The sequence below is a fragment of the Canis lupus genome, chromosome 1 (genome assembly GCF_003254725.2).
Source record: "Canis lupus dingo isolate Sandy chromosome 1, ASM325472v2, whole genome shotgun sequence".
Lineage (NCBI taxonomy): Eukaryota > Metazoa > Chordata > Mammalia > Carnivora > Canidae > Canis > Canis lupus.
Window position 1 is genome coordinate 25,325,098 of NC_064243.1, and position 14,499 is coordinate 25,339,596.

General features: G+C 39.9%; 1 protein-coding gene and 1 pseudogene across 1 annotated transcript in view; both read right to left on the reverse strand.

The window, feature by feature from the left end:
- Positions 1 to 14,499, reverse strand: part of MOXD1 (monooxygenase DBH like 1) — a 95,869-nt gene that overhangs the window by 27,620 nt on the left and 53,750 nt on the right. The window contains exons 5-6 of the mRNA XM_035705349.2: positions 1,022 to 1,201; positions 645 to 747 (exon numbers count right to left, since the gene is read on the reverse strand). Of these exons, the coding sequence (XP_035561242.1) occupies positions 645 to 747; positions 1,022 to 1,201 (283 nt within the window). The remainder of the gene's footprint in view (positions 1 to 644; positions 748 to 1,021; positions 1,202 to 14,499) is intronic.
- LOC112645709 (U6 spliceosomal RNA) lies at positions 10,818 to 10,908 on the reverse strand (annotated as a pseudogene).

Sequence of the window (14,499 nt, forward strand, 5' to 3'; positions counted from 1 at the left end):
CAGACACAGTCAATGCTCAGTATTTGCTGAATAATTGCACAAATCAATGTAAAATAACTTTGAGCTGCCTCTGTTGATAACTTCATATTGAATCTTTCAACCTTTTGGCTTCGGAATATTACATAAGTAGATATGGAAAAGTAGACTTAGAAATCAAATGTGGTTACACAACCCTCTTCAGTTCAATATCATATTACACCATGTCACTGTATAAATACTTCTCCAACATATTTATGATTTTCCCACCACACAATAAAATATTAATATTTGCTAGTATGATGGATGGTAATTCTTCATATGCACAGTTAGAAAATGTTTCACAAGTACTATGTATTGGGAACTAATTTACATCATGAAGAGAAAAATCTATCATCCTACTTCCTGGAAAGTAGCATGCAAGTTGTTTTTTTAAAATCAGTGACCACATGTGTCCATTTTGCATAGATCAGTGCTGGTTAATCAATGTTGTCCCAGAGTAATTTTTAATAGTACTTTCTTTTGCTCTTAAAAGGTTAATGTATAGGTTGATGGACAAATGTATAGGTTAATTCTAACATTGGATGCTAGTTTGTTCCAATCCTGTTAAGATAGGAGTTATAAAACTTCTAAAAATCATAGATAAAATATATGAAGAACAGACTCACCCTCCTTATATGTTGGATTGTCATAATGGACTTCCAGGAGCACATAACGAGGATCTAATGGAGTACCAAGGGATAATCCGACATGAGGTGGATAGGAAAAGCCCTAAATAAGGGAAACTCCATGAGATGAGCCCTATGAAAGTTTCTAAAAGTTCTATAACCAATCATTCTCAAAGATATTTCAACATTCTGGAACTCCGTAATCTAGAGTGTATTCAACAAAATGGCTTACAGAAAAAATCACTTTCAATGGGAAGAAAAATAAGCCACCCTCATATCAGAAATAATATACAGAGTTTTACTAGAACTGTATTTATTAGAACTGTAGGGGGAAAAAAAAACATGACCCACGAATAAATAGTAATTATTTGTCCCACCTCTCCACCAATGGCCCAGGCAAAAATAACGGTCTCGCAGGTGAGGAACGCATCGGGCATGTTAGGGTGGTAGCACTCGTGGCCATAGTCCAGAATGCTGTCGTTAAAGCTGCTGCTGCACTGATAGAGCAGGATGTGGTGGACCAGACTCTCGTGGCCTCTCTGTATCACTGGCTCCACCTGAACAAGCACAAATGACAGGGAGAGTCCAGTGAATCAAACCAGCCTATGATCCCTGCGGTAAGCATGAAACTAGCATCAAGGATGGTCAGATTAAAAAAAAAAAAAAAAAAAGGATGGTCAGATTGTCAAAGGAATCGTGTTCTCAACTATGCAAAAGTTATGATGTGATTCAGATGTAATTTGCTCTGGTAAAGATAACAATGATAATGATAGCAATGATGGCAAGAGTGAAGAGGAGACAATCCATAAGGTGTGGATTCAGTGGGCTGCATGTCCAGCTCCAGGTCACGTTGGGCTCCACGCTGAGCAGAGGTTCTTTGCCTCTGACCCTTCCCTAACTCATTCTCTCTCTCCTCTCTCTCTTTCTCAAATAAATAAGCAAATCTTTAATAATGAAAAAAAAAAAAAACACAGGATAATGCTTTCCTCCAGGAATCATAGGATTTACTAATCTGTTTGGGTTTTGAACTCATTTTTGTTTTCCTTAACATTCTGTATGGCAGGTGTTTCAAAACCTGATTTCTTCCAGGCTCCTTTGCCGTTGGTCCCCTTCCCTCTTTTATCTTTTCTTTTCTTTTCTTTTTTTCCCCAAGCAGGAAAAAAAAAAATCAGGGCTATAGTAGACATAAGCTCTCTCAGTGTCCCTCTCTTCCACTTCAAAATATCATCTTTATTCATCTTTACTGAAAGTGATAGATGATGACTCATTCGTCTATCATCTCTCTATCATCTATTTGTCCATCTGGTGCTAAGCATAGTGCTGGACACAAAGTACGGCTCAGTAATGGCTATTTTTATTTTAGTGATTAAAACTGAATTCTAAGAATCTTCCTGTTAGAATTTGGGTGAGGAAACAACACTATAGCGATGCACTCATATGACACCGCTCAAATCAGAAGAGGGAAAACAAAAACCAGTGAACAGAGAATAGGGGTTCAAGATGGTTCAAATCCTGACAACACAATGCATGTGAGCATGTTCTATCCACTGCCCCTCCTGTAAGTTCCCTTCATAACTCCTGTCCACCTTTGCCCGGAACTGAGACTGAGCTAAGTCATCCAAGGGTCCCCTTCCCTGCACAGAAGAGCAGGAGCCCTGTACCTGTACAGGTATTGTCGTCAGTCAGCTACAGGGTACTTCGAACCCTCCATACATCTGCTAAAGAAGCCCTGGTGTATCCATAAATTTCCAGGACTTTACCTGCTTTAGCGTTCAACACATCTGCTTTTAGGCCTAATTACTAGAATGCAAACAAATGCATTTTGAAACCTTTGCTTGTTCTCTGCTTTAGACAAGCATATAAAGATAAAGTGTTTTTAGCTATTCTCTCCTAAAGCTTCCCATTTTGATTTTCTACATAGTTTTTCTTTCTTTTTTTAATCAGAAACCGAGGCAGCCAAACAGGGAAACGGTATGTAGTAGGCAGAGGTCTGAATAGTCAGCCAGGGCTTCCGATTTTTAAATCCAGCTTGCCTTTGTGTTGCATGTAAGTCGTGCCGTGGCTGACCCACACGTACATTTCTGACATCACATTCACAGAAACGACATGGCACGTGGCTTTGTTTGCACTTGCCTCATCTCTAAAGGACTGCGCACCCTGAAGGCAGAACCTATTTTCTCTTTTGCTTGATCATGGCTGTTATTGTTCAAGCATGGTTGCGTGATACATCACACAGAAAGGTAAGCTAGACTTTCTGTTAGACTGTAGCTTCCACATCTAGTTTGAGCTTTCTTGTGAGACTTAGGTGGGCCCCTCAGCACTCCGAGGGAGGCAGGGCACTGCTAGCGTGCCCACAGGAAGAGAGGGACATGGACATTTTTTGCTAAGTACCTTACCAGTTAGGGCAGAACCTGTATGTCCTGCTGAGCTCCACAAGGTAGGTCCCAGGAAGGAGTCATAAGGGCAAAGGAGAGTCGGCTGCTGCGGGGGCAGCTGCAGAAACAAGTGGCCCCCATCGAGGTGCCATGCAAGGTCAATGCTGAAACCAACACCAAGCTTCCAAGCTACCAGTGCATTTTAGAAATAATAAGAGTAACAGACGCATTTTATTTAGTACTATCTGCCAGCCACTGGGTTCATCATTTGCTATATTTCATTTAATATTTACAACAAATCTAGCAGGTTACTGTTATTGATTCCACTTTACAGATGAGAAAACTGAGACTCGAAGGATGAGGAAATAAGCCCCAAGTACCACAGGCAGGAAACAGTGGAAGGGGATTTGAGAATTGGCCGGTCTGACCCCAAAATCAGTACTCTCCTAGCCGCAACACGCCGTTGCGGAAGATGTGTCAGGCCCTGGAAACTGCTGCCAGTGAGAGAGAGGGTGAGGATGGGAAGCCTCATGTCCTGAGGAGGGGGGTCCTGCCCTCCTAACCACCCCAGTCCAAGTGTCCCTTCGCCCTTAGGGAGATGAGACAGAGGACAGCCTTTTGACACGTTCTTTCCTAAGGAGAGAAGATAACAAGGCCTCCCCTCGAAACATGGTGAGGTCTTCAAAGAGAACCAAACTGTAATCTGACCCCCAGACTACAAACCGAGGGGATTTTCCCAAGAAAGAAGTTTTTCCCAAGGAAAAAAATACACGCGTGAAATAACAAGGAAACATTCTGCATGCAAACCTGAACGCTGATCAGAGGAGGGAATATGAAGGCTCGGAAGAAGCAGAGCTCTTGGCAGAATGGAAAGGACCTGAGAGATGAAAGCCCACAGAGAGAGAGAGAAGCGCTTGAGAAGGTCGTGTGAGGGCAGCCCCTGGACAGAGGCGCGCTGATACCAGAGAGAACACAGCTTTCAAACTCCTGAAGGACAGAGAACTTCTGGGGAAGGAATCTGAAGGCAACCACGCGAGGCACCTGAGACCCTAGGACACTCCTGTGGCACCGAGGTGGAACTCAGTCCCAGGGAACGCAGCACCCCTGCCATGAGGAGCCTGGATCTCGGGGACCCCCCGCACGACCCCCAGGGATACCAGGGCCCGGTACCAAACCCAAAACACTGTGGCTCGTCGTCCTTACCCAGGGCTACTCTGAAGAGGTTGCAAGACCTGCTGTGACATTCCTTCCTTAGCCTAAATAAGGCGGAGGCAGAGACGCGGGCCCACGTGAGGGCGCAGGGAGGTGCCCCGACACCACCTCCCGCAGGGGGCACAAGCATCGAACACCAGCCGCTCCTGTGCGTGCAGGAACCGTGCACTGGGGAAAGACTCCTCCTTCACTGCATCGTTTGAAATAATGGTGGACTGATACACTTTTATATTAAAAATATTTCTGAAACAAATAAGGCTGTGATGAATCTCTGCTATAAGGGGCAGCATTTAAACAGAAAGACTTATTTCGGTTACTTCAGGGATGTCACATCGTGATCACAATCAAAATGGGAATGCCAAAAAAATAAAAAATTAAGCTTATAGAAAGTGTCAAAGAAGGTCACGGCAACATAAGTATACAAATGTGGATAAATTGTAATTTCTGAGACGGGAACAAACATTTAATTTCAGTTTTCTTTTAGGCTGGCTAGATGACTACAGAAGAAATAAATAAAAAGGAAGTAGTGCATATTGAAGTGGGTCGAAATGATACCGATACCCAATGATACTAAACTGTGTTATTGATGCCTGTGTTCTTGCACACAGGTGGCATTTGCAGACCAGAACAGGTGACAGTTCTGTACACCCGCTTTCATATGCAACAGAGGCCAGGCAAGGACGGCTGGCACCTGTGGGTTATCTGTTAGCCCCAGTGCATAGCAAAGGGACAGCCTAGAAGAGAAATCACAGATGGAATGGGGATAAGGGAGAAGCCTTCAACGTGAAGGAATTTTAAGAGTAAAACAGTCTCCAGTTCGTTCAAGTAGCTGAAACTTTGAGGGTACTCTTGAGAGAATTAGGCAGTAAAAAGGAAAACCAGAGAAAAAGAGAGCTGCTAGGCATAACCAAGACCAAGGTGGAAATTAACATTGACTACAAAACCAAATCTGGGAATTGAAAAGCCCTGAATATTGCACTGTTCTCATGATCCCATCATCTGCTCTTACCTCTTCCTCCAGGTCAATGTCTTGCATAATCCCTGCAACACAGAGACTGCTTAATAACTACTTATTGAATGGAAATGAAGCCTGCATCCCACATCAGCAGCCCAATCTCAGTGTCCCACCCTGCACTTATAAGCACCCAGGACTGTGCTCCTTCTGAAACTCTCTGTCCCTCTTTCCTGCTCGGTTGGTTCTTTCATCCCTCTCCAGTCCCTCAACCTACCACTTTTCCCCACGAGGCTACTGAAATTACGTGTGCACTGGCCACTCACAATTGACCCAGACACTGACAAATGTGGATCAATCCTGTAATCTTCCCTTTCTGATCCTCCACTTAGGATACCAAAGATATTTTCACAATCATTCATATAAGAACTCAAAAGTCATGATTCAAGTTTGTACTTCCATGCATCAATCTTTCTTTATTTTGCTCTGTGTTCTGTTCCTTGGCTATGGACGAGCATAACCTGTTCAGGGCAGGGTACAAATTTCAGAAAATGAAAGCAATTTGCTCTCATTGCAAACCTTTTTAAAATCTATGTATACCTCCTAATCAGCTCTCAGTAAATGACTCAATTATTTCAGTAAGAGAGGAAAGAATTTCTATTCATTCTGTAGCACATGAGAGCAGAGTTGGACACAATATGACTGGGAAAAATTTTTCTAATTATATCAAATAATGAAATGATCCAAAGCATCTTACTTGATGTGAACTTGTTCTACAGAATAGAATGAGATAAGGATAAGACAAAAAGCTTCTAAGTGTGTCAGAACTCCTGATAACTTAGAACCAAAGCGTTATATCAGAGTAGGAGGTAAGAAACTCTTAGTGGAAATGCATATTATCTGTCTGTCATTCGAGGTTTGAGGTCCTTGACAAAGCCATGCTTGCCCGATGGTCTTTCACCAACACCTACTGGGAAACAGTTTCTGTTTCAAAAAGACTTCTCCAAAAAGCCACTGAAGTTACAATGGCTTAGGAGGGTCCTAAACCCAATGACTAGTGTCTTTATAAAAGAGATAGGAGAAGGGGATTCAGATTCAGACACACACAGAAAGAAGACCTTGTGAAGATGGACACAGAGATTAGACTCAAGCTGCCACAAGTCAGGGAAAACCAGAGACCATCAGAAGCTAGAACAGCCAAGGAACGATTATCCCCCAGAGCCTTTGGCTGGAGCACAGATGGCCCTGCTGATGCCTTGATTTTTCCAGATGCCTCTGGAGCTGTGAGAAAATCAATTTCTGCTATTTCAAGATACTTGGCTTGTGGTCACTTATCATAGCATTCCTAGGAAACTAATACATCCTCCACTCCACTAACAAATCATGGATCCGTACATTTATACCTAGGTCATGATTGTCCCTGCATTTATTTGGGACATAAACTTATTATAAACATACATTGTTTCCCCTCCTTACATGCTTGTTGCTAAATGATTCCATATAGTTACTTAGTCTTAAGCCTATTTTACTTGACGAATATGCAAGTGTTCTTGAGAGAGTTAAATAAATTTCATTACCTATAGATAAACATATATGTATACACATATATATATCTTCCTTTTGTTTTTAATTTTGGAGCATAAAAAAGGGAGAGAGTGCCCTTCTGGACTTGTTCAAGTATACTGAGCTCAATGTGAAAAAAACAGGAGGTTATTAGAGCTCTTATGAGCAATTTTCCAATACTAAGGCTACCCATTTAAGACATTGCTTGTTGAAACATGAGTAGAACATAGCTCTATAAAAGCAACTTGCAATTCAACAAATTAAAAATTAAAACAAAAGAAGACAGGTGATGGGTGGAATGTGTAATGAGCTGGAAATCTGATAAATCTCTATCACTTTTCTTCCTGCCCATTCTTGTTCCTGGCACCCTCTTTTACATACCTACCCCAGGCACAGGCAGCAGATGGTGATGTCCATGTAAAAGCCAGTAAACCATCTCTGACACAGGTTATCCAAAGGGCATCTGACTCATAATGCAATGCTGCCTATGAAAACATTTCAGCCAGAACTAGCAGTGTAGACAAATGGTTATAAAATTATGCCGATATGCTCATGGGACTATGATAAGATACTAGGTAGTATCTACCCATCTCATCCCCCTCATCCTCATCTTAAATGGGGAGATCTCTTTTAGCATAACAATATTTTCAACTTATAAGAGACAACCAAATTGAGCAAGAAAATGGTATCAGTATATCACAAGTAATCCACTCTGAGAAAGGTCAGTGTTCAAAGCACAACCTGACTTGCTGAAGTGGTGTCAAGGGGCCACAGCTTGAATGGACTTGGCAGCTATAGCTCAGGAAGTGATAGTTCAGTGGAACAGAGATGAAGAGAAGGAATGAAGGAAGGAACCGAGGGACAGGAGATCTCTGGGAAATAATTTACCCACTACTGCAATTCTGAATTCTTACGGAAACTACCATGTTCATGTGTGGCCAAGCTCTGTCCACCATAATTGACCAGTTCAGGAATGAATGTCCAACTAATCAATCTTTTCTTGAGATTTTAAAACTATGAAAAAGCACCTGTCACCTTTTGGAAGCTGGGCATTGTGAAAGAAGTCCTGTGTAGTGAGATCCAATAAAGCTGATGCACAGAAAAGTTCCAAAGACGAGGTAGCCTCAGCAGAGTTTGTATACTTCTGTTGTTACTAAAATCAACTGCATCTCTGTCATTCTGTGGCTTACTTGTTCAATCTTTCCTCTTATTTCATTGGTCAATTCCTTTCTATTTCAAAAATTAGTTCAAGTTGGGTTTTTGTTATTTGCAATCAAAAGTCCTAATTAATAATCAAACACAAGTAAATATATATCATCAATTCATCAGTTCTGTGTGTGCTCTATACACATGGTATCTGAAATTGTCTTTTTTTTCCCCCCAGGAACTTTGCCACATAAAACTATTTTGTCTGTTTTCATTTTACTCTTTCGTTTTATTTATAATTCTTAATTGGATCTGGGTCCATTAATAACAAAATTACTTCCATAAATGCCACTGAAAAGCAATATGGAAACATAATCACCCCTCTAAGACACACAAAAGTCTCTCTCGCTTGCTTACTGATTCCTGATATAGTCCACCTAGGTATTTAGTATTACGGCTGGCTTATTTTGAGGGGCTTTTTAAAAGACTTATGTGTGACTAGGAACCTAGTGAAGGGGAATATTAATTCCCTAAGTCATAGCTCCAGTTTTAATGTTTTTTTTTAATATTCTTTCATGGAATATCACCTCTGTGACTTCCAGCCATATAGATGAGTATGCTACCAGCACAGTGAAGCAGTCTACAACTCTGTTTTCATCAGTCTTCAAGACTAGGACAGTCACCATTCTGATACCCATTGAAACATCTAAAATAACCACACCAGGGTCTCAACAAAAAGAACTTCCATGACTTCAGTTTCACAAAACATACCCCAGATGCCACTGACGATGACCACAACCCACAATAGTTCAGTGAATCTGCTTCTTCATCAGTAACAAACATGTATCAAAACTGACCCATTGGGATGCCTGGGTGGCTCAGAGGTTGAGCATCTGCCTTCTGCTCAGGGCGTGATCCTGGGTCCAGGGATCGAGTCCCATATTGGGCTCCCCATGGAGAGCCTGCTTCTCCCTCTGCCTGTCTCTACCTTCTCTTTGTGTTTCTCATGAATAAATAAATAAAACCTTAAAAAAAAACTGACCCATGTTTTTATGCTGAAAATAGTTGTGAAATGTAGACAATGATATCATGTTAAATAAATTAGTGGTATGGGGGCAGCCTGGTTGGCTCAGTGGTTTAGCGGCTGCCTTCCTCCCAGGGCATGATCCTGGAGACCGGGGATCAAGTCCCACATTAGGTTCCCTGAACGGAGCCTCCTTCTTCTGCCTGTGTTTCTGCCTCTCTTTCTGTGTCTCTCATGAATAAATAAATAAAATCTTTAAAAAATTAGTGGTATGAATCTTAGTATCCTTGTTCCTGTAGAATATGAGTTTCCAACTTAATTAGGCTGAATAATGACTGTGAATAAGTGAAGTGTCCCACCAGGGAATTGTACTTTAACATGGTTTGAAGATGTGTCATTCCTTCAACTCCTGATCCCTCATTAGAGAATAGAATTAGGCAGCATCAGTCTACATGATTTTTAAGCCAAATGGTTAACTTTGGTTTTCATTCATTTGTGCAATAAGGTGTTTTCAAATGGTATGATATACAATCACATGTGTGGTCTCAGAGTGTCATTGCTTTTCATTTATTTGCATTTGTTTAAAATATAATGGCCGTGAAACCATGAATTCAGAACCTTAACATTTTCTTTTTAACTTATTCAAAGTGCAATTCAACATAAAAGCTAGTGACTACATTTATCAGAACAGCAGATTTTAAGGTTTCTACTGCATAGTTTTATTACCATAATGTATGTTCTGAAATCAACTGTAATGTCTCAAAGGCTCTTGATGCTCTAAAAACAAAGTAGTTTCGATTCCCAATTTATTTGAAAGGAGAAATTTCAGTGAGAACCATTTATTCAGATTGGATCTGGTTGCAAGATTACAGCTGTATTGCCCAGAACTATTGTTACAGTATGAATTCTCAAGAGGACTGATAAGAAAAAAAAAAATTTCCCTAAATTGTGCTGCCTCTGAAGTTGTGGTAGACAATCCAAGTCCAGCATTCCAAACACTTTTAAATGCTGGGCTTGTGCCCCAGAGCAAAGGGGGAGGATAGTAGAGAAAGTGTTGGATCAACTGACAGAAGCTAGAGCCCAAGAGTCACTAGACACAAAGCAGGCTGGGCAGCAACTTTCTATGCTTAGACTCCCTCTTCCTCTATTCAGCATTCTTACGTACACATTCGGAGTTTTGGCTTATTATACATTTTTTTTAATTTTTAAATTTAAATTCAATTTGCCGACATAACACCCAGTGCTCATCCCATCAAGTGCCCTCTTCAGTGCCCATTACCCAGCTATCCTGTCCCCTCACCCACCTCCCCTTCCACAACACTTTGTTTCCCAGAGTTAGGAGTCTCTCATGGTTTGTCTCCCTCTCTAATTTTTCCCACTCATTTTCTCTCCTGTCCCTTATAATCCCTTTCACTATTTCTTATATTCCCCATATGAGTGAAACCATATGATGATTGTCCTTTTCCGATTGACTTACTTCACTCAGCAGGATACCCTCCAGTTCCATCCACATCGAAGCAGATGGTGGGAATTTGTTTTTTCTGATAGCTGAGTAATATTCCATTGTATGGAGAGGTCACATCTTCTTTATTATAATGTTTTTTAAAAGCACTAAAGCATTTTTTTTCATCTAGTCACAGCAACTATTAATTCTAAAGAAAATGCAGTATCAAAATTTGATGTTGGTATTGTATCAACACTGGGAGTTTTGTCAATTCTTGATCTTGGAGACAAAATGTATTGTTCAAGAAGAGGCATTCAGTATAGGGCCATGTGAGTTTTGATTGGCCAGGACATTATTATTTTTGTATTTCTTTAAATGTCATGACAAAATACCGGAATGGGGCCATAGATTTATGAATTACATTCCTACTAATCTCTATGCTCAAAGTAAATTGTTGAAAAGTATGGAATGTTTCACAAATTTGTGTGCCATCGCCAATCTTCTCTGTATTGTTCCAATTTTAGTATATGTGCTGCCGAAGCAAGCATTATTAAGGCTATTTTACTCAATGGATATGCAACTACCCTTGAGAAACTTAAAATATTATTAGTCATTTATTTATGAATGTGAATTAATTAGGTTCTGTTGCCAAACAACTCAAGAATATAAAAACAAACAAGGCAGAAAATTATGTTTAAGAAAGTTTGTAACAGCATTCTCAGTGTGTCTACTGTTCTTTGAATTTTTAATAAATTATTCATGAGCTCTAAAGTAGCTTTTAGACCTATATTAACAAATATTAACGTTCAGTTAACTGAGATATTCAATAAACTAGAGGTCACCTAGTTCCTCTGAGAAATGTTACATTAATACCTAAATGGCCAGCAAGGAGTAGTGAAAGACCTGGAGGTCCGGAGACTGAGTTCTCTTGGCTGTGCCATTAAACAGCTGTGTGACATGACTGTGAGCAAGTCACAGCACACTAGTTTCCTTTCAATCAGACTCTCATGCTCTAGACTATATATAGACTAGATGAATACAGTAACAACCTCATGAGCTCAGGTAACTGAATTAGCATACATTTTATGAATGTAGAAAATAACATACATGTAAGTTAAGAAACCTGCCCAAGTGTCAGAGCCCAGATTTGACTACTAGATCAGGAATTGGTACTCCTAACTACCACACTATATATTCGTATCTTTAATAGTAGGGGAGTAGATGAGACAGTGTCAGTGCTCTACCAAGGTCACTTCAGGTTCCCTTAACCTTTTCTGTGTACCTATCACCCAGGTTCTGGGGCCTTATTTCTAATCACTCGCATCTGTGACTTTCCTCAAAGGCCTGATCTTGGGCTCACTTTGCAGGGAGCAAGAAATGCCAGGAAATATACATTACTCTGAGGAAAATGAGAGGAAGGCAGTATGAATGTCCAGCACCTTTGGGCCAGATGGGACAAACTCTAAACAAAATATATGCTTTCTGTGGGTGCTATGGGCTGAATATCTGTATCCCCCTCAAGTCCATATACAGATATTCTAGCCCCCAAGGTGATGGTATTGGAAGGTGGGGCCTTTGGGGGACAATGAAGTCATGAGAGCAGATCTCTCATGAATGCAATCAATGTCCTTATAAAAGAGACCCTGTAGAGTTCCTTTGCCCCCCTTGCCACATAAGGACCCAGTGACAAGATGGTCATCTATGTGGAACTGGAACTCACAGACACCAAATCTGTGGGCACTTTGATCTTGGACTCCAAAGCTGTGAGAAATAAATTTCTGTTATTTGTAAGCCACCCAGTGTACAGTATTCTTTTAGAGCACTCATGTGGACTAAGACAATGGGATTAGGTTAAAGCTGGAAATACAATGCAATATCACCCTTGGCTTTTCCCTTTCCTCGCCTTACTCCTCCACCTCGTGTTCTCTTCTGGCACTTCCTTAATCAGTCATTTGCACATAAATCCTTGTCTCAAGAGACTGCATCTGAGAACCCAATGTAATACACAGAGCATAATGGAAGAACATTTTTTGGACCACATTTCTGGGGGTTTGAATCCAATCCTGGGGGTTTAAATCTTGTTCCATTACCTTCTTATTTATTTATTTATTTATTTATTTATTTATTTATTTATTTAGAAGTATATTTGACATATAACAATGTGTAAATTCCAGGTGTACAACAATGGATTTGACACATTTTTATATTGCAATACGATTTATATATCGTAATACCATCATTATGAACATGCTAAAAGACCAAGTATTACTTATTCCCACCTTAAAAAAGAATCAACTTCTCTCAGACTCAGTTTCCTTATAAGTATGTCAATGTTAATCTGGTTTACTTATAAGATTACTTGAGAATCAAATAGCTGGCACATCTGAAGCAAAAGACACCTAACAGATGCACAGAGAAGGATGTATTGTTTTGTAAGCTGGATTCTGGGTTTTAAATACATTTTTAACTTGGCACTCAAATAGATAACAAATCTATACAGGTAGCCCATTCACAAACTCCAGTTTTTTGAAATCTAATTTTAAGATTGTGTGTTACAAATACTCAGGCAAAAAAAAATATTGCCATGGTCACATTTTGTTGCAAAATAATGTAATCATATGAAATACATATTTATGTGTGCCATGTCAATTTATTTAGGACTTGATTTTCAGATTTGTACATGTATGACAGTATTTTCTCTACAGAGATCTTTTTCTGAAATGTGATCTCCCTCCTTTCTCCAAAAGAAACAACTACATTGACGTTTCTTATGTATATTTATGCACAGTTTTGAATATAAATTTTCCTTTCCTGAAAATCTGTCTCTCGAAAAGATGGCTTCCATCCATCCATTTCATTCATTCACTCAACTAATTAACTGAAGATAAAAAGTACCCCATGTATTTGGCTCTTTGTCAGATACCAAGAAGTAAACAAAGATGCATTGCATCACACGTGAATCTGACAGTCCTAGTTTATATTCTAGAAAGGTAAAGAAGTTAAGGGCAAAGAATTATAACTTTTGGTTGCACTCCAGCATCAATTCCTGCAGAAGACTTTTTAGCAGGGTCCTGAAATTTTTAGCCACACCATTTGGCTAAGAATGATTCCCACTTCCCTTGAGTAGCCTAAACCCATCTATGTGATCCCATCCTTGAAATGAATTTATATTGGTCAAATCACAGGGACTTTTAGATGGTGACTGACAGAAGAGCTGTCCTCCCAAAACACAAAAGAGAATGTGCTATTTCAATAGTTGGAGCTGCTATTTTTCTACCACAAGGGAAAATAGCCTAACAGTGAGGACCACACAATGTTAAGGGCAAAGTTCAAAATGAAGCTGTAGCTCATGAAACATCATAAATCTCTAGACTAAGGAATCTATTTGAAATAAATGCAAGCAACATTCAGTTGAAATAAGAGTTCTATGCTGATAGTTATTATCAAGGACAATTGTTTTCTTCAGTCACCTTTCTTTAGACCATGAAAACTGAGATGACTACCCAAATCTGGATTAAGTCAGAAGCTATGTTAATTCAGACTCTGAAAAAAACACAAAAGGAAGTTCCCAAAATAACTAGTTGAGTTCTATAATGTGTTTGAAAATTACACTTTTTCACATGAGAACACTGAATATTTAGGACATGCCAAAGCAGTATGAATCATCCTAATTTATATTTCCCATCTTCAAAATGTTTTTTAAGTTATTCTCTAGGCACAGCATCCATTCTAGTCCACAGTTCCAGATATCCCACCTGAATTACACAAGTAGCCAGCCACCTACTTGTCTTCTTAGATGCTTAGGAGTTGCTTTCTGGACAACACTCCCCATCCCAACCAATCTTCCCAAATCACTTTTCATCTCGTTAATCTAACTAATATTCAATGGCTTCACACCACCCATCCTATAGCCAATCAAGTCTACATTTCTTTTCCTGACATTCAAGATCTTATGTGGTTTGCTGCATGTGACCTACACAGTCCCATATGCATGAATGCCCAGATACCGGAATCTCTTCCTACTACATATGCACCATATTTTTCTTGCCTCTATACTTTTGTTCAGTGTTTATTCCATCCAATATGTCCTCCTAGTCACTCTTGAAAGTCCTGGTTTTGTTTCTCCTGGATGCCTTCTC